The sequence below is a fragment of the Elephas maximus genome, chromosome 10, assembly GCF_024166365.1.
Source record: "Elephas maximus indicus isolate mEleMax1 chromosome 10, mEleMax1 primary haplotype, whole genome shotgun sequence".
NCBI lineage: Eukaryota > Metazoa > Chordata > Mammalia > Proboscidea > Elephantidae > Elephas > Elephas maximus.
Window position 1 is genome coordinate 14,325,481 of NC_064828.1, and position 19,733 is coordinate 14,345,213.

A 19,733-nucleotide genomic window follows, 5' to 3' on the forward strand; every position below is an offset into this window, starting at 1 on the left:
CACCTAACCAACTCCTTCTCACCCTGGCCTCCAAAGAAATTGTAATAATAAATTTTCCACCATCCAAGGGCAGGTTAAACTGCATTTGGATAACCAAGGTAAAGTATTATAATTGGGGGGTCAAGTGTTTTAAAATTTTTAATTGTTAGTAATCAAAACTGTTAAGACTGTGGTTTGGAGAATCAAGTATCAGAGGGCATTCACTGGTTGCAACTACAAAGAGTATCACCTGAAACATAAAAACTGAAAACAACTTTCTCCCTTGAAGAAAAAACCTGGACATTGTTTGAGTAGCATGTTTCTCAACAACACTTAGAAAAGCAAAGCATTAACTCATCCACAGTCAACAGGAACTCACGAGCATGCGGAGTCTGAACTCAAAGTATTAAAAAAAAAAACGTTGAAGTCGAGGCAATTCTGACTAATAGCAACCCCACAGGCAGAGCAGAACTGCCTCACAGAGTGCCAAGGAGCGCCTGGTGGGATTTGAACAGCCAACCTTTCGTTAGCAGCCGTAGCTCTTAACCACTAGCTGTTAATGGGATAGGAATTTAGGGAAAAAGAGAAGGTTAAAGGAAAGTACTGGGCTAGAAATTTACTTTTGCCAAACCTGGGTTCTAATACTCAAAAGAAGGCAAGTTCAAACAAAAAAGAAGCAACAATACATCATGCTACCTCAACATGGAATAACCTTCAGCTTGTTTTTTGGTCGGGCAATTTATGGATTAGGATATCCACAGGGCAACAAACTCTTAAATAACCCACTGCCATCAAGTCGGTTCCGACCCTACAGGACAGAGAACTGCCCCAAAGGGTTTCCAAAGAGCGGCTGATGAATTCCAACTGCCAACCTTTTGGTTAGCAGCCATAGCCGTTAACCACTGCACCACCAGGGCTGCAAATTCTTAAATACCAAACCCAGTGCCGTCAAGTCGATTCCGACTCATAGAGACCCTATATTAAATATTAGATATAAATTAAGTTTACTCTGAATCCATTTAGGGCCTCATTCAGGAAAGTTTTGTTTCAGGTATGATTTGAGGCCATCAGTAGCCCCATTTCCCCTCTCTTCCTCAATTAATCAAGAGTTGAAGTTAACCAACAAACAGAACATCGAAGAGGAAATCACCAAATCAATACCATTTACAGTAGCCACCAAGAAGATAAAATACTTAGGAATAAATCTTACCAGAGATGTAGAAGACTTATACGAAGAAAACTACAAAACACTACTGCAAGAAACCAAAAGAGACCTACGTAAGTGGAAAAACATACCTTGTTCATGGATAGGAAGACTTAACACTGTGAAAATGTCTACTCTACCAAAAGCAATAATATATACAATGCAATTCTGATCAAATTCCAACAACGCTTTTTAATGAGATGGAGAAACAAATCACCAACTTCATATGGAAGGGAAAGAGGCCCTGGATAAGGAAAGCATTATTGAACAAGAAGAACAAAGCGGGAGGCCTCACTCTGCCTGATTTTAGAACCTATTATACCACCACAGTAGTCAAAACAGCCTGGTACTGGTACAACAACAAATACTTAGACCAATGGAACAGAACTGAGAATCCAGACATCAATCCATCCGACTGCGAGCAGCTGATATTTGACAAAGGCCCAAAATCAGTCAAATGGGGGAAGACGTCTTTTTAACAAATGGTGCTGGCATAACTGGATATCCATCTGCAAAAAAATGAAACAAGACCCATATCTCAACACCATGCACAAAAACTAACTCAAAACGGATCAAAGACCTAAATATAAAATCTAAAATGATAAAGATCATGGAAGAAGAAATAGGGACAACATTAGGAGCCCTAATACACAGCATAAACAGTATACAAAACATTGCTAACAATGCAGAAGGAAAACTAGATAACTGGGAGCTTCTAAAAATCAAACACCTATGTTCATCCAAAGACTTCACCAAAAGAGAACTACCTACGGACTGGGAAAAAGTTTTTAGCTATGACATTTCCGATCAGCACCTGATCTCTAAAATTTACATAATACTGCAAATACTCAACTACAAAAAGACAAATAACCCAATCACAAAATGAGCAAAGGATGTGAACCAGCACTTCACTAAAGACATTCTGGTAGCTAACAGATACATGAGGAAATGCTAAGGATCATTAGCCATTAGAGAAATGCAAATCAAAACTACAACAGGATTCCATCTCACTCCAACTAGGCTGGCATTAATCCAAAAAACACAAAATAATACATGTTGGAGAGAGACTGGAACACTCATACACTGCTGGTGGGAATATAAAATGGTACAGCCACTTTGGAAATTGATTTGGTGCTTCCTTAAAAAGCTAGAAATAGAACTACCATACGATCCAGCAATCCCACTCCTTCGACTATATCCCAGAGAAATAAGAGCCTTTACATGAACAGATATATGCACACCCATGTTTACTGCAGCAGTGTTCACAATAGCAAAAAGATGGAAGCAACCGAGGTGCCCATCAGTGGACGAATGGATAAATAAATTATGCTATATTCACACAATGGAATACTACGCATCGTTGAAGAACAATGATGAATCCGTGAAACATTTCCTAACGTGGAGCAATCAGGAAGGCATTATGCTGAGTGAAATTAGTCAGCTGCAAAAGGACAAATATTGTATAAGACCACTATTATAAGAACTCAAGAAATAGTTTAAACAAAGAAGAAAATATTCTTTGATGCTTACAAGAGGCGGGAGGGAGGGAGCAAGAGAGGCTTTCACTAATTAGACAGTAGATAAGAACTACTTTAGGTGAAGGGAAAGACAACACACAATACAGGAGAGGTCAGCACAACTGGACTAAACCAAATGCAAAGAAGTTTCCAGAATAAACTGAATGCCTGGAAGGCCAGCGTAGCAGGGGCAGGAGTTTTGGAACCATGGTTTCAGGGGACATTAAGTCAACTGGCATAATAAAATCTAATAAGAAAACATTTTGCATCCCACTTTGGAGAGCAGCATCTGGGGTCTTAAACGCTAGCAAGCGGCCATCTAAGTTGCATCAAATGGTCTCAAACCCACTTGGAATAAAGGAGAATGAAGAACACCAAAGCCACAAGGTAATTACAAGCCTAAGAGACAGGAAGGGCCACATAACACAGACACTACATCAGCCTGAGACCAGAAGAACTAGATGGTGCCTAGCTACAACCAATGACTGCCCTGACAGGGAACAGAACAGAGAATCCCTGAGGGAACAGGAGAGTAGTGGGATGCAGAGCCCAAATTCTCAGAAAAAGACCAGACTTAATGGTCTGAGACTAGAAGTACCCCAGTGGTCACGGTCCCCAGACTTCTGTTAGCCCAAGACAGGAACCACGCCCCAAGCCAACTCTTCAGACAGGACTGGACTGGACAACAGGGTAGAAAATGATACTGGTGAAGAATGAGCTTCTTGGATCAAGTAGACACATGAGGCTATGTTGGCATCTCCTATCTGAAGGGGAGATGGGAGGGCGGAGGGGGTCAGAAGCTGGAGAAATGGACACGAAAAGATGGAGTGGAGGGAAGGAGTATGCTGGCTCATTACGGGGAGAACAATTAGGAGTATATAGCATGGTGTATATAAATTTTTGCATGAGAGACTGATTTGATCTGTAAACTTCCACTTAAAGCAGAATAAAAATTAAAAAAAAAAAAAGAGTTGAAGTTGACTACATATATTACATGAGAATTAAGAAAATTCTAAATCTAAATGAATGAAAGATCCTCATTCTCGTAAGTCATTCAATTTGCCTGCAATTCTGGATCCTGAATCCATGTACGATTGATTACAGAAAAATGAACAACTGTCCTTCAAAAAATGTAAAAGCAGTTGTGGCGTATTTCACAGCGGCTTACGTTCAGCATTCCACAAAACCAATGTGTCAAAATTCTCAAATCTGGCCCACCTCAATCTTCCTTTCCTTTCTCTTAAGAAGAGAAAAATTGTTACATACCTTTCAGAAGCCTCTTGCTTCAACTGAGGAACTTCCAGCGCTGAGTCAGTATCCATGAAACCAAGAAAGTCTCGTTTGATATGAAGAGAAGGGTTCTCCAAATCCTTGCCTGATGTTTCACTACCTCGCAATACCGGATCCAGATCGCCTGGCTGTATGTCTGAGCCCTCACCTTCTGTAAGGCGAACCCGATGGCCTGGAGAACTGGGGACACTATTTTCTTCGTGGTCAGAGTTATTCTTTTGTTTTCCATCTCTCTGGGGCTTACTATTCAATCCATCATCCCGGAAGCCTTTGGCAAATGGGTTGTAATCTATTTTCAGCTGGGTAATCTGAATGTTCTGGTAAGCTGTTACTGCAAAGAATTCAGTTTGCGGGAAAGTAAAAGTGTGGACACCAGGGCCATTTAATTGTATCACTTCAGTACCCTTTTCTGCAGGTACCAAATGAAGCCTAGGTAGGTAGCGATGCATAGAGTGCAAGATGATATGCCCTTCTTGGTCCAGTGTATTGTTGGTTAGTTTTAGTTTATAGAAGGATACCGGTTGATGCATCCAATAATGACCTGTGGAAGGAGATTCTGGATGAATAAAAACCCTGCCCAAAACATGGGGCTCAGCCTTTCCACTGGGTTCCCACCAACGACCATTCCATTTATAACGATGGTTGTCCACAGGAGATATATCCATAACAAGGATATACTTCAAATTTGAATCTAAACCTGTTATCCAATAACGACAATAAGGAAACATGCGTCTTCCCTGCTTGGTCAGAATCATCTCTGTGCTTCGATGATAGAACTCATTCCACATACTATTGTTGTCCAGAGTGACAGTGATTCCTCCCACAGTACAATCAGCGGGAAGGCAAATCTTCCCTTTAGATTTTTCTGGTGATGACACACTGCCAGCCAAAGCACAGGCATCCCGATTAGTAACCAAAATTCCCTGATCAGTTTTGCCATTTCCTGGCTGCTTTAGAATGACAAAGAAGGTAGATGCTGCTCCTGCCATTGTCCCATCATCCTGATTAGCCAATATAATCTGCTGTTTCTCCTCCATGATTCCAGTGAGAAACTCAGTAGTAAGACAAGTCACCACATAGTCACAATGGCCTTCTCATTCTAAAGCATGAGGGAGGAAAAAAAAAAAAACTTAAATCAAGTGAATATTTACTTTGTTTTAAAAAAAAAAAAAACAAGAATCACTATGTTATCTCCCCCAAATTTCTAAATTCTTTTAAGACTTTGCTTCTACTTTCCTATCAATCACTGTGAGGATATTCATTCTGGACTATTTATTTTTTTTAAATTCATTAAAATCTAATTGGTTGCTCATACCCCACCCACCAACAATTCACTACGGATATTATAATCACACACAAAAAGAACAAAACTGTGAATTTGTTTTAGAAAAACTACACAAAAGCATAAAAATATACAGACATAGAGAGCTAAATTAGAAGGTCATTTGCATTAACAAGAGATCCCAACACTTTATGAATTAATGCTAGAGAATTCCTTTACACAGCAAGTTCTTCTGGGATGGCTAAAAAATAAGTAAATTTCCATGTTACCATTGTACAGAATTAGTTCTTCATTATGGTACTGCCATGAGTTCATAAATAAGTAAAATGCTATCTTAACTTGTTAGCACATGTTACATATTGACTTTTGTCCCCCAAAAATGTGTGTCAGCTTGGCTAGGCCATGATTCCCAGTATTATGTGGTTGTCCTCCATTTTATCATCTGATGTAACTACCTGTGTGTTGTAAATCCTAACTTCTATTGCGTTAATGAGGCTGGATTAGAACCAGTTACGTTCATGAGGCAGGACACAATCTACAGGATTAGGTTGTATCTTGAGTCACTCTCTTTTGAGACATAAAAGAGCAGAGAGGAAAGGGACTGCCTACCATCAAGAAAGAAGAGCCGGTAACAGAGCACATCTTTCGGACCCAGGGTCCCTGTGCTGAGAAATTCCCAGACCCAGGGGAAGACTGATGGCAAGGACCTTCCCCCAGAGCTGACAGTAAAAGAAAGCCTTCACCTGGAGCTGGTGCCCTGAATTCAGACTTCTAGCCTCCTAAACTGTGAGAAAATAAATTTCTGTTTGTTAAAATCATCCACTGTGGTATTTCTGTCATAGCAGCACTAGATAACTAAGCTGCACATTTACCTAAAAACGCCATAACGAAACACCAAAAACTTACTGGAAAAAACACAACTGAGTCCCTACTTCAGACTATATATTGAAAAAAATTCCAGACGAATCAACGATTTAAATATTTTTCTTAATTTTTTTAGTAAGATTACTGTCAATTGAATTTTTATTTAATTAAATCTGAAAAATTCTTAAGTCATAAGAAAAACTTTTTGATAATAAATATGACACAAAGCCTAGAAACCAGTAAGATTTAAAAAAATGCTGATAAGGTCAGTATGTTCTAACTTTTAATTCTGGTAAAAACCATGCAAGTGAAATAAAAAAAGATATTTGCAACTTATAAAGAACTCGTTTCTATAATATAAAAAGGGCTCCAACAAATCAATAAAACCAAAAACCTAATTTAAAAAATAGGCAAAGGATATGAAGAGACAGATCACAGAAAACAGCAAATGGCTATGAAAATGTACACAGTCTCACTCAGAATAAGAGAAGCATACATTAAAACCATCCCGACATACCTTTTTTTTTTTTTTACCATCCAGGCTGACAAAAACCAAACTTTGGTGTTGGTGATAGTGGAAAGGACACAGGTCAACCAGCACTCTCACCCCCCCCCAAACAGTTACTAGGAGTCAGAACGACAGAATCTCTATGATAGAACGCTACTTGAAAATATAAAAATACAAAGGCATCTATCCTATGATACAGCAGTTCTTCCATGACTATCTTACACATATACACAAACCCATGATAAATGATATATACAAGATTATCCCCTATATTTACATTTATAACAGCAAATGACTGGGGCGGGGGGGAATGTCCACTAATAATAATAAAAAAAAAAAACCAGAAAACTGGGGACTGGTTAAATAAACAATGGCACATCCATAGAGTGGAATACTATGAAGCTATAAAGAGAACGATAAACTCCTTATGGACTAATAAAAAATTCGCTACAAGATACCATATCCAGGACAAAATGTTCAGAAGGGTTGTAGATTATGCTATGCCTCTTTAAGAAGTCACAAGGAAAAAAAGAATTTATATTTGCTTAATATTAACTGACTAGTTCTAGAAAGGTAAGAGAAAAAACTGGTAATACTACTGATATCCAAGAAAACTGGGTGGCTGGCAATGATATTGCCCTTGCCACCTTCTAAATGTTTTAACTTGTGGAATACACCTATTAAAAAAATTACGTTAAAACTAAATTATTGAGTTATAAGAAAAAGGCTACATATTATGATTCCAAACGAAACCCACTGCCATCAAGTCAATTCTGACTCACAGCGACCATACAGGACAGAGTAGGACTGCCCCACAGTTTCCAAGGAGCAGCTGGTGGATTCGAACTGCCAACCTTTTGGTTAGCAGCCTTAGATCTTAACCACTGCACCACCAGAGCTCTTATATATAAAGTCTAAAATAGGCAAATCCATACAGACAGAAAGTCGATTAGTGGTTGCCAAGGGATGAAGGTAGGAAGAACTAGAACATACACGCAGCATTCCGTTTTGGAGTAATAGAAATGTTCCGGAATTAGATATTGGTGATGAGTACACAACTTAATAAATATGTTAAAAACTACTGATGTGTACACTTTAAAATTTTGAGCTTTTTGTTTTGTGAATTATATCTCAAAAGGTCATAAAGAAATTTCAGATTGTTAAATTCACTGAACTGATATGCCAAATGACCTAAAATTCTAGGAGACGTAAAGCTATACCCTTTAACTAGCTTTTAGAAAAAAAGAAGATACTAAATCATTACCCCTATGTAAGTGGGTAAATAATTTTGCTTTGCAAAATTCAGACAATTGCAGTTCTTAATTTTAATCAAAAATCCTAAAAGCTACTGACAAGCAATAAATGCACCCAATCTGAGTTTTACTCTTCTTTCAGGATTGGCCATGTGACCAAGAAAAAGAAATCTCCAAAACTTAAAATATTTTATATACATTAGCCTGAGGATAAAGAGCCCTGGAGGCACAACAGTAAGCACTTGGCTGCTAACCAAAAGGTTGATGGTTTGAACCCACCCAGTGTCTCCGTGAGACAAAGACCTGGTGGTGATCTGCTCCCATAAAGATTTCAGCGTAGAAAACCTTGTGGGGGTAGTTCTAGTCTGTCACATGGGGTCACTAAAAATCAAAATAGACTCCACAGCACCTAACAACAACAACAAAAGCCTGAGGATAACAGCTATTTTAAAAACCAGTACTTCAAAAAGGCCGGCTACTGTTTGCTATTATGGCTGTGGTGTTGTGTGCTGTGCAGTCAATTCCGACTCACAGGGACCCTACAGGACAGAGCAGAACTGCCTCCTAGGGTTTCCCAGGCTGAAATCTTTTTAGGGCAAAGGTTAAAAATAGAAACTAACTTCCTAAGACTAAAGTACTAATACCCAGTAAGGATGAAAAAAAAAAAAAATTCCCTCTGACTTGAAGTTTATTTTTCGGAGACATAAAATTTAGGGTGATCCTTTTCAAAAACTGTCTCAGGCTTTAATCTAATAAACTGACTGATTTTCTAAAATTAATTAACAAGCTTAAACAATACCTGTCGGATAATGATAAAACACAAAATGTAAACAGACTTAGAAGCCACAAATAGGTGACTCTGGGTGGTCCAAATGGTTAACATGCTCGGCCACTAGCCAAAAGGTTGGAGGTTTACACCTCAGAAGAAAGGCCTGGTGATCTACTTCTGAAAAACCAGCCACTGAAACCCTTACGGAGCACAGTCCTACTCGGACACACATGAGGTCGCCGTGAGTCGGAATCAACTCGATGGCAACTGGTTTTGGTAGACCAGTAAAGCTTAGAGAACTCACAAAAACTATATAATATCTCACACAGTACAAACTCCTAACTCTTTTTAATTCATAAAGCTGAATGTGTTGTTACAAATCACCAACTATTTTTGTGGGCAAGTGCTCAAAATATTTTTTTTTTTAAATAAAACTAAGAAAGCAAGAAGTAACTGGGAAAAAATTTTTTTGCTCTCCCAAATTAATGAACTACATGAAGGATTCAGAATCTTGTATGTTATCATCTATAGTATTAAAATCTTGATTTTCAGATCAGTACAGGGGTAAAAGCAGGACAATGAAGTTAAAAATCACTATCTTTTAAAGATTAATTTATGAAATGTCAAAAATTCAACCGACAGAAATCCAATTTCGTCAACAATTACAGGATCGAACTTAAATTTTACACTAACTTTATACATATGCATTTCAAGTTTTTCCTTTTGCCTAAACAAGTCAGAATGCCCTAAGGCAAGTCTGTACACAGGCATCCAATAGAATTTTCTTTCATGTAAAAATGTGCAAGACAAGAAAAAATTAGAACTTTCAGACTTATAATTTGTGTAAGGTCTTTTTAAAAAATCCTTGGATCCAACTATTCCATTACTTGATAAAATGAAAGATCTAATTTATAACTAAAACAATCTCTATATCTTGAGACACAGATAGCAATTACTTTAAAAACAAGGAATCACATTCTCACTCCACAGCAATCTAAGCACAGATGCCACTTCCATATGAGCATACGCCTACGCTTTCCAGCTAGTGTACGGGATTTTCTAAGGAAAGGGTACAGGTCAGGATATTCAGCTATTTCAAACACACAAAGACGACTCTGAAGCGTAAGACAACTTTAAGCCAATGGCAAAAATCAAGTGTACCGGGCTACCCTCGAAGAAATCACTCTCTCTCCAGCAAGATTCTAACATACTTTGTATCTGATTCTATAAAATCTTTAAGGCAGGCCACAGTTTTGGGGTGTGTGGGTGGGTGTGTGGGTGTGTGGGTGTGTGTGTGTGTGTTTAATACGGCAGCAAGTTCCATAAAAAAGTATGACACCTACAGCCTCCCTATTCTACAGTGTCTTTTCACCAGTGACCTCTTCGGGAACTGTTAAATTAAGCAATGACCCTCACACAACTTACAAAATATACTAGTTTACTAGGTAGTTACCTAATTTAGTAATTGGTACACTGTGCAAAAAAAACTACACCAAATCACTACCAATAAAAACACAAACATTTAAATACTGGTCAACACATTCTGAACGTCTCCAAAATTGCTTAAAACAACCACAACCTTAGCTTCATACTTTAGATAATAATAGCATATCATGTACGGCAGGCCATCAAGATGTTGGTTTGTTCCTCAACAGAATCCTTCACTATAAAGGCCCGATTAAGTTAAATCACGTTTCTGAAGCTCAAATTTTAACAGGTTCAAACTTCAGGATTTACCAATATTAACAGTGGGCCCAAAAACTGGAAAAGTCTTCAGAAAAACAGTTTGAATATAATCAGAAAATAAGGCAACAAACAATGAAAAGGACAGTAAAATAACACAACTACCATCTCTTAATTGTCATTAGGTTAACTTTACTAATTAAATAAATGGTAATTACTATTAATAACCACTTACTTCAGACCACACAACCTCCTAGGCATTTTATTATCACAATCTATAAGGTAAATTTCAAAATACCTGAAACGCCTGAGGTTTTAAGGCACAGACTTGCACTTGTCTAAGATATAGCACTGCCTCCTTCTCTCGATAGCATTCCTTATGCTATCTTCAGGAACATTTCCTATTCCTAGAAATGGTCCCTTAATTACAACTCGGAGCTAGCAAGCTCTCAGGTCCCCAGCAGTTGCAAAGATAGAACTGGAAAAAAAATTATGCCATAAATGGACAGTAATGAAACAGCCACCTTGCCTTGGAGAAAATATGCCAAGGTATCCAGGGCACTGAATTTCAAGTCCTAAGCGTGTGTATTCTGTGAAGTGAACCCAACCAACCCAATCCGCACAACGGCTGTGCAAATATAACTCTACAGCAGCAAACAGCACTAGCGTTGCTCCGAAGCAAGGGGTCTCCTGTCTGCCCCAGGGAGGAGCAGTCGCCGTCGACTATAAAAGGCCCACAAATACCGCTTTCAACTGCAGAAGCCAACTCGCCAAGAACCACGTGAAAAAAAGCCGCAAGGAAAGCTCTTCCGGGGAAGAGGCGTCCCGGCGGATCACGTGCCACCCGCCGGAACCCGCCGAGCGATCCGCGGGACAGAGCCGCATTCTGTTACCGAGGACACTACAGAAGCAGCCATCGGGTCCCCCCCGCCCGGCCACCCCCTTCCCCGCAGCCGTCACGCCGTCCCCAGGCACCTTCCCCGCAGCCCAGCCCCGGCGTCGTGCCCAGAGAGGAGCAGAGCAGGCAGAGCTGGCCAGCAAGTGCGCCGCAGACGCCTGGGCGAACGCTACACCACGCAGGAGCGGCGCGCGGGTGGGCTCGAGAGTTCTCCCGACCCACGTGTCCGCTTCGGCGAGGCGAGCCCTGGCAGAGTGGTCTTCCCTCAAGGAGAGGTGCACTCTGGTTTCTCACGTTGCTCCGCTACCAGTAATCCCTCCTTTCAGACTTCCTTCATCCCTCCCTGCTCCTACCCTCGCCGGAGGGAGGAAGTTATCCCCAGGGTTCTGAAGGCAAGGTAGAATCTTCGCAGCAAGAAGACACTACCATTTCCACCACCAACCGGGTTCGAAATAACCCCTAACTTCCCCCATACTCTCTGCACATATAGATCCCTCAACTTTGGTAACTGGGGGACTCGAGTGAGGGGTTTCTTTATGTCCTAGGCTCACCTCCCATTGAGGGCAGAAACCATACCTGACAATTTAAAAGAAGCGAGACGCCCCAAAACCTGAGAACTAGCCACAAGTTACCCCGCCAAGGAAAAAAGAGATCAACACCTGCTCTTCCCACCTGTTTTCTCCGCCCTCGTTTCATTACTTGGGAACCTCTAGCCCTTTGTTTACCAAGTTCCCGCTCCTATATACAGCTCACTTCCTCGCGCTCCTTCGTTAGTAAACTCACGGTCCCGCCTCAAACAATTTGCCCGGAAATTACACGCTAACAGAGACGTTTGTACAGGTGTCAAAACGCTGCACCCAGCTCCTTAGAGAAGCGACGACAATACCGTCTTCCCTCGGATTTTTGAGACCCCGAGAGTGAGCTCAAAAAATGCAAAGCGCACAAGCACGACTCTCGACCTACAGCCCGCACTGGGCTGGAAGTCGTCACACGGATCGCACCATGCGGCACGGCACCCCACGCACGCGAGGACAGGGCAGCGCCAAGGGCGCTTCTCACCCCGCCCGCCTCGTGGCTGCTCTCTCTGGCGTCGATGTTACCAGACAGTTCTCTGCGCGACGCGGAAGTGAGGCCGGGGACGCGCGCAAGGTGACATGCGCAGCCTCGCTCAAGGGACCATAGGCGCGCGCCAAAGGCGGCTCCGCGCAAGGCCGGGCCTGGCCGGGGCGTGCGAAGATCTCTCAGCGGAGCGCTTCTCACGCCGTTCAAATTCACAAGAGATTCAAACTCTCCAGAAACTCCAATCGGGCCAGTACTAAGCGATGCCCTCCACCCAGGCCCGAGAGTTACCGTGCGGGGCGTGGCCGGCCTCACCCGGAGTCCTTCACATCCCGCTGGGGGCGGGTTATTCTGCCCGGTTCGCACACCGTGTGTCCGCTCCAGCTGAAGAGCTTGCGCGCGCACCAGACGTCCACGTCACCGCGCACGCGCTCCTACCCGCTAGGAGGCTGCCGCGCAGGCGCAAAAGGAGGCGCGAGCTGCGCCTCCCTCGCCCCTCCCCCAGTACCAGAGGCCAAACGGCCCGGGAGCAGCGACAAGACCCTTGGGACCCGCCCCCGGAGCTGAAACCGCTGCCTTTCCGGGTCCCAGTGACCCAGGAAAACCTACTGAAGCTTCCAGAATAAGGAAAGGCGGGGCAGGAAGGAAGCACCCCAATTCCCTCAGCCTCGCACACGAAGCCTTCGTGAAAACTGTGAAACCATTGCCGCCGGGCTCTTCTCAACTAAGCCTTCCATCCTTCCCTTGGGCGCCTCGCCGGCCCCGCCCCTGCCGCGCCCAACCCCACCCACACGGGGCTCCGCAGACCCCCTGGCTTCACAAGCCCGTCAAATGAATGCGAGATCTTCTTCCCCATTGTTCTGTGGGCTTGGGAGAGCGCCAGGGCGTCGGAAAACGTTGAAGCAGAGACCCTCAGAGACGGGTGGTCGAAGAACAGTAAAGAAATAGACTGAAAGCCTCACTGCCGAATGGGAAGGGAAGAACTGCCACTCAATTGCCTGTTACAAAGATGAAAAAGGTCCTGGTTGAATAGTAAAATGGGAATTCTGCATGAGACAGTATCTGAGCTTTAAAGCCTTGATCCTGTGTTCTTTTGTTTGTTCGAGACATTTATGCTATGAGGTGCAAAGAAAAAATTACCGAATATCTATTTATGTATCAGGCAGTTGCCGAACTAAGTCAACGGACAGTTACTTCTCCCAACCAAACAACAAAAATTAGTTACCTTTCTCCTTCCTTACCCCTTACCAGCCGCTCTTTCTTCTGTGCTAACACACCAGTAAAAAGGAAGTTGTTTAAAGTAAAAGAGACAAAAGTAGTAGGAAAGCACAAATTGTGGTCCATCTTCCAAAACTTTTTCTTTGACTCTCTTAGGTTTAGCAAATTATTAAGAACTACATGCTTGATAACATAATACAAAACATGATGAAGGCGAATGAAGCTGAAATGGGAAGAAGCCAAGAGGAGATGTCTTATCCCATAGGACTTATCTGACCTACTTCTCCCTTAGGAAGGGTCTTCTTTCTCTTCATTTTGCTCCCTGAGGGAATACGGGACAACATTGGGAGAAACTGCTGCAATAGTATGGACTGGGAAACATGTAGGCTAAGTTTACAGACTTCTGAAGTTCTGAAACCCCCAATTCAGGCACTGTCCTCAAGATCATTCTGAGTGTAACAAATGAATAATACCCAAGATCCTAAGCAAAACTGAAAAAGAGCTGCTTAGATACCTTTCTCCTCTTCCCTAACTCCAAGAAACTTTCCTACAAGCTGCCCTGTCAGATCTCCCACCTCATCCAAGAATCCCCTTCTCTCAAGAAACTAAAGTTTCCTCATACAAAATTCCCATTTTCTGAGGCAGAAATAAAATGTGTGTTCATTTAGCATTAAAATACCTGATGCTAAGATGTGAATGACTGGTTAACAACCACTCCTAGTGACAGATACATCCCAAAACAGCCAGGTTAACCAAAGGATATGTTTAAATGGGGACTCTTAAGGACAACTGGGGAGTAGGGAGTAGAGGTTCCTTTTTCATGCTTGTTCCCTACTCCAGGCATTTTAAAGAATGCTAGATACTTTTCAAAAAGCAACTTCAAATTTTCAAGATTCAGCTCTAAATTTCCTGGTGAAAAAGATAAACTACCAATGTTCTTTTAAAATGGCATCTGCAAAAGCTATAAAGGTCTGAAAATATAAAGAATCTGAGAGTTCTATGAGAACCTGTAAATATTGTTTTCATATTGATAATCTAATACTGCCACACCATTTCAGTGACCCAGTTTGGGTTTCCCATCATCTGGTACTAAGTAACCACTTCTTTTAAATTGTTTTTTCAAGTAACCTCTTAAATAGTGACATTCAACTTTTAATGCATTGTTTCTCAAACTTGGGTGCTTGGTTATATTCTTTGCATATATGAACTTTTTTCCTTTAAAAGGCATCTTTATATTGTTGACTTATAGTGACCTCATGTACAATGGAATGCAATACTGCCCAGCTCTGCACCATCCACATGATAAGCTGTGGATCAAATCATGATCTGCTGTGATCCATCAAGTTTCCATTGGCTGACTTTCAGAAGTAGATCACCAGGCCTTTCTTCCTAGTTCATCTTAGTCTGGAAGCTCTGCTGAAACCTGTTCGGCATCATAGCAACACCCAAGCTTCCGCTGACAAACCGGTAGTGGCAGTGCATGAGGTGCAATGGCAGGAATCAAACCCAGGCACGTTTTAAAAAATGCCAAGCTGACTAACTGCTAAAGTTGATGTTCCTGAATTTCACTTTGCTATTGTATTTCTCTCACTTCAGTTATCACAGCTCACTTTGCTGTCCAGCCTAACACAAAAATCTTTCCCTTTGTTTTCCTTGGTTGGATTTTTAAGATTTTACTAAATACTAAGGAATAAAAAGGAAAGAACAGTAAGAATGCACGGAATATGAAGAATCTGGCCTAGAAAAGACACAGTTGTAATCTTAGATTGTAACTATACATAGATCAAGAGGCAGTCGTTCAAAAAGAACAAGGGGATACTACGTGGTTTAAAGTAGGAAAATTGTGCATCAAGGTTGTATCATCTCACCATACTTATTCAATCTGTACACTGGGCAAATAGTCCAAGAAGCTGGACTATATGAAGAAGAATGGGGCATCAGGATTGGAGGAAGACTCATTAACAGCCTGCCATGTGGAGATGACACAACCTTCCTTGATGAAAGTGAAGAGTACCTGAAGCACTTATTGATGAAGATCAAAGACTAGAGCCTTCAGTATGGATTACACCTCAACATAAAGAAAACAAAAATCCTCACGATTGGACCAATAAGCCACATCATGATAAACAGAAAAAAGACGGAAGTTGTCAAGGATTTCCTTTTACTTGGATTCACAATCAACACCCATGGAAGCGGCAGACAAGAAATCAAATGACACATTGCAGTGGGCACATCTGCTGCAAAAGATCTCTTTAAAGTGTTAAAAAGCAAAGATGTCACTTTAAGGACTGAGATGCACCTGACCCAAGCCATGGTGTTTTCAATCACCTCATATGCATGAGAACGCTGGAGAGTGAATAAGGAAGACTGAAGAAGAATCGACACCTTCGAATTATGGTGTTGGCAAAGAATACTGAATATACCATGGACTGCCAAAAGAATGAACAAATCTGTCTTGCAAGAAGTATAGCCAGAATGCTCCTTAGTAAAGACGAGGACGGCGAGACTGTGTGTTACATTCTTTGGATATGTTATCTCGAGGGACCAGTCCCTGGAGAAGGACATCATGCTTGGTAAAGTAGAATGTCAGCAAAAAAGAGGAAGACCCTCAGCAAGATGGGCTGACAACAATGGGCTCAAGCGTAACAGTGCTCACAAGGATGGTGCAGGACTGGTCTGTGTCTCTTTCTGTTGTACACAGGGTCTCTATGAGTCGAAACCAATTCATTGGCACCTAACAACGATCTTAGATTACTCTACAAACACACAGACCCTATCCCGTTACATGCACATTTTTCCTATTCAATAAATACTTGAGTGTCTCCTATATGTAGAAGATAGGGGGAAGACTGGCACCTCATGTACTATTCAGAAGTTTATACTACTAGAGCCCCCCAAAAGAGTTGGTACAACTCTGGACTGCCTTTATGTGAGTAGCACAACATACATCTATCTCATAGATAACAGAATACACCAACAATAAAAACTTTCTCGTTCCCAATCTATTCAGATACCACCTTCTCAGTTCTGATTTCTACTGAAGACATGCCTCTCTTTAATGACTAAGACAGAAAATGACGTCACTCTTCAGGTAAGACAGCCCCAAAAGCCCCTGGATTCTGTTCTTATTTACGATATCTTAATTCAATACAATAAAGAACATTCATAGAGTAAGAGCTACACACAGACTGGGTTACAAAAAATGGCTCTTTTTTTAAACAAAAAGTCATTCACTAGCTATAAAAACTTGGGTGCCACAAAGACGGAAAGAAAGGATGGAATCGTAATAGCTTATACACCACTGTATCCTTGACTAAGGAATTAAAAATGGCAAGAGTCCTGCTCTCAAGGAGGTAATAATATACCTGACGGAAAGCTGCTGAAGTTCCCTTAACCAGCACAGTAATGTAACTAAAAATGTTTTAGAAAATGTCTAGTCTGTTAAGAGAACAGAGGATGGAAAGGACAGAAATATGATAGAGTGGGACTGACATTCGTTAGGAAACACCATTCCCTCTTGCTGCCCACACATCCCATATTCCTCACCCTTTGCCTTAGATCTTCCCAAATGCCTCAAGCCTAACCCCTATTCATTTTTCACACCTAAACTTAAATGTTACTTCTTCAAGAAACTTTCCCTAATCCCCCAAATCAGATAAGATTTCCCTGTACTATGCTGTCATGTTATTTGTTGTTAGTCGTCAAGTTAATTCCAACTTGTATTTCTTTACAACATTTACCACAATTTTATAATACAGCTCCACTCTATTCCAGTGCCCAGCACAATCCCTGGAACAGAGCAGACACATAATATTTGCTGAATAAATGAATACGAAACCACAGGTCCCCGTTCTCCAGGCAAGTCCAAATATCAAATATTCATTTAATGTCTAATGATTTATGGTTTGAAAAATAGGCTAATACTACATTTAACCATACTAAAGTTATATAAGCAATCAAGTATCCTTGCTTTGGCAAACATTTTCAAAAGTGGTACAGTTGTAATTAAAAATAACTAGTACCCAAAAAAAAATTTTTTTTTTTTTTTAGTATCCAGTGACTCTTATCGTACATCATTTCCCCTTAGGGAAATGGATAAATATTATTGATAGGGCAGATGCTTGAAGAAGTAAGAATTTTTTCTAATAAAGTCTAATTATTTGACTAACTTGTCTGAATGACTTTTGATTGAATATTACCTAGAAAACCAACAAAAGCAAACAGATTCTTAGAGTAAGTTGGGAGAAACTTTATCATTCTATAATTTACCATCCGGTATTAGAAGCATAAAGTTGTAATGGAGACTGCCATCTGCATTTATTCATCTGCAAGAAAAAATCAGTAAATATTTTCAAGATAGAAAAATGCGTTAGTAACGGTGAATTGATTTCTAAATGAAACTAATTAGATCTAAAGGAAAAAAGTCAGCAATCAGTAAAATAAAAGAAGTGAAGTTCACAAAGCTAATTTCAGAAAGATTCTAAGACAGAATAAGTCTACAAGAAATGTAAATAAAAGTTTTCAAGGTCATACTAAGCACTTGGAAGAAGCATCTTATCTAGAAAACCATGGAAGGACACAACAGGCAGTCTACCCAACTAACCCAAGAGCTGCACAGAGATCTCACACACACGAGGACACGGTAAGGACGGAAAAGCAGAACTACTGGCCAAAGAACAGGACCGGGAGACAGCAAGGAAACCACAGGGCTGGAATCAGGCAAAAGGCAAGAAATAGCCTATGACTGAAAAGCTGTCTTCAAATGCCTATGAAAGAAGCCATGCTTACTTTACATGAGGGGGACCACTGCCTCACAGAAATGAACTATACACAGCCATTCCCAGAATCTTGAGGCATCACAGACGAGCAAAATCTCCAAAAAGAAGATTTAGAAGACCACCATAGGGAGTTACTAAATTTTTAATCCTACAAAATATACCATTTACTATTAACATTCTTGGAGCCCATGTGGCACAGAGGTTAATAGCTCAGCTGTTAACCAAAAGGTCAGCAGTTAGAATCCCTATGGGGTCGCTACGAGTTGGAACTGACACAACAGCAATGGGTTTGGTTTTTTGGTATTAATATTCTTTCTTAAAAGAACAGACGTTTTAAGACCAAAAAGCAAGGGAGAAAATATATCTAATAAAGAATAGTCTTTTATTTTGAAATATTTAGATACAGGTTTCTCCCACTATGCGAAAGTAGAGCATCTTCCTATGAAACCTTTCAAAAGCCAAAATAGTATAAAGTGAAGAAGCAATTACCACTAATTTATATAAGAAAAAAATTTTTTGAGTGTTCCCAGACTAAAAATCCTGACCAGCAAGCTACTTTCAAGAAGGGAACCCTGAAAACAGCTTGCACTGAGGCAAGCTCCTAGAGCTTTGATAGGGCTAAATGAAAACAATGTAGTGAAGCCAAGGTCAGACATACACATCACTGCACACCTGAGAAAAACTGTGGGGGACCTGGTGGCAACAGAAGGGGCAAGCCAGGCTACACTTAGTTTAAGCTGGGTTCCAAGTATATTAGATACAAAAGAAAAACAGGAGCGGGGAGGGGGGGAATCTTCTTTTATCTGAAGGGTAAATCTAATGGGATTTTAAATATGGCTTAAGAAAGAAAAACTGTAAGAGAATTTTATGACCTTTACTAAAAATGTTAGCTGTGGTCTAACCACTGGAGGGCAGAGAACACCTGTGGAAGGGCAGGAAAAAAGCCATATTGAAATAGAGAATATAAAGATTATTCAAACAAACTGAATATATTGTATGATCCCAATTATCTGTATATACATTATAAATTGTAGAGACTATTCAATATTTTTTCATTCCAGGTTTAATTCTGGAAACCCTGGGGGCGTGGTGGTTAAGAGCCATGGCAAAAACCAAAAAGTCAGCAGTTCGAATCCGCCAGGCGCTCCTTGGAAACTCTATGGGGCAGTTCTACCCTGTCTTATAGGGTCGCTAAGAGTCTGAATCGACTCGACAGCAATGGGTTTGGGTTTTTTTTAGGTTTAATTCTACCCAACAATTTTCCAAGTTATCTATCCTTATTAGCATAATAAGTAAAACAAAAAAAATACTATCAGTTTTTAAGAAGTATTTGTTTAAACATCAATTGTATGCTAGGCACCCTACCAGGGATAAGTGCCGTAGAGTCAATTTGGACACAGAGCAACCCCATGTGACAGAGCAGAACTGCCC

General features: G+C 40.9%; 1 protein-coding gene across 19 annotated transcripts in view; it reads right to left on the reverse strand.

Annotated features, from left to right (window-relative positions):
* Positions 1-19,733, reverse strand: part of MGA (MAX dimerization protein MGA) — a 198,910-nt gene that overhangs the window by 65,218 nt on the left and 113,959 nt on the right. For 5 of the 19 annotated variants that reach the window (XM_049899698.1, XM_049899703.1, XM_049899699.1 and 2 more), the window contains exons 1-2: positions 12,598-13,041; positions 3,967-5,089 (exon numbers count right to left, since the gene is read on the reverse strand). In XM_049899698.1, coding sequence (XP_049755655.1) covers positions 3,967-5,027 — 1,061 coding nt within the window. In that variant the 5' untranslated portion in view covers positions 5,028-5,089; positions 12,598-13,041. The other 14 variants (XM_049899712.1, XM_049899708.1, XM_049899710.1 and 11 more) reach the window with 8 other exon arrangements.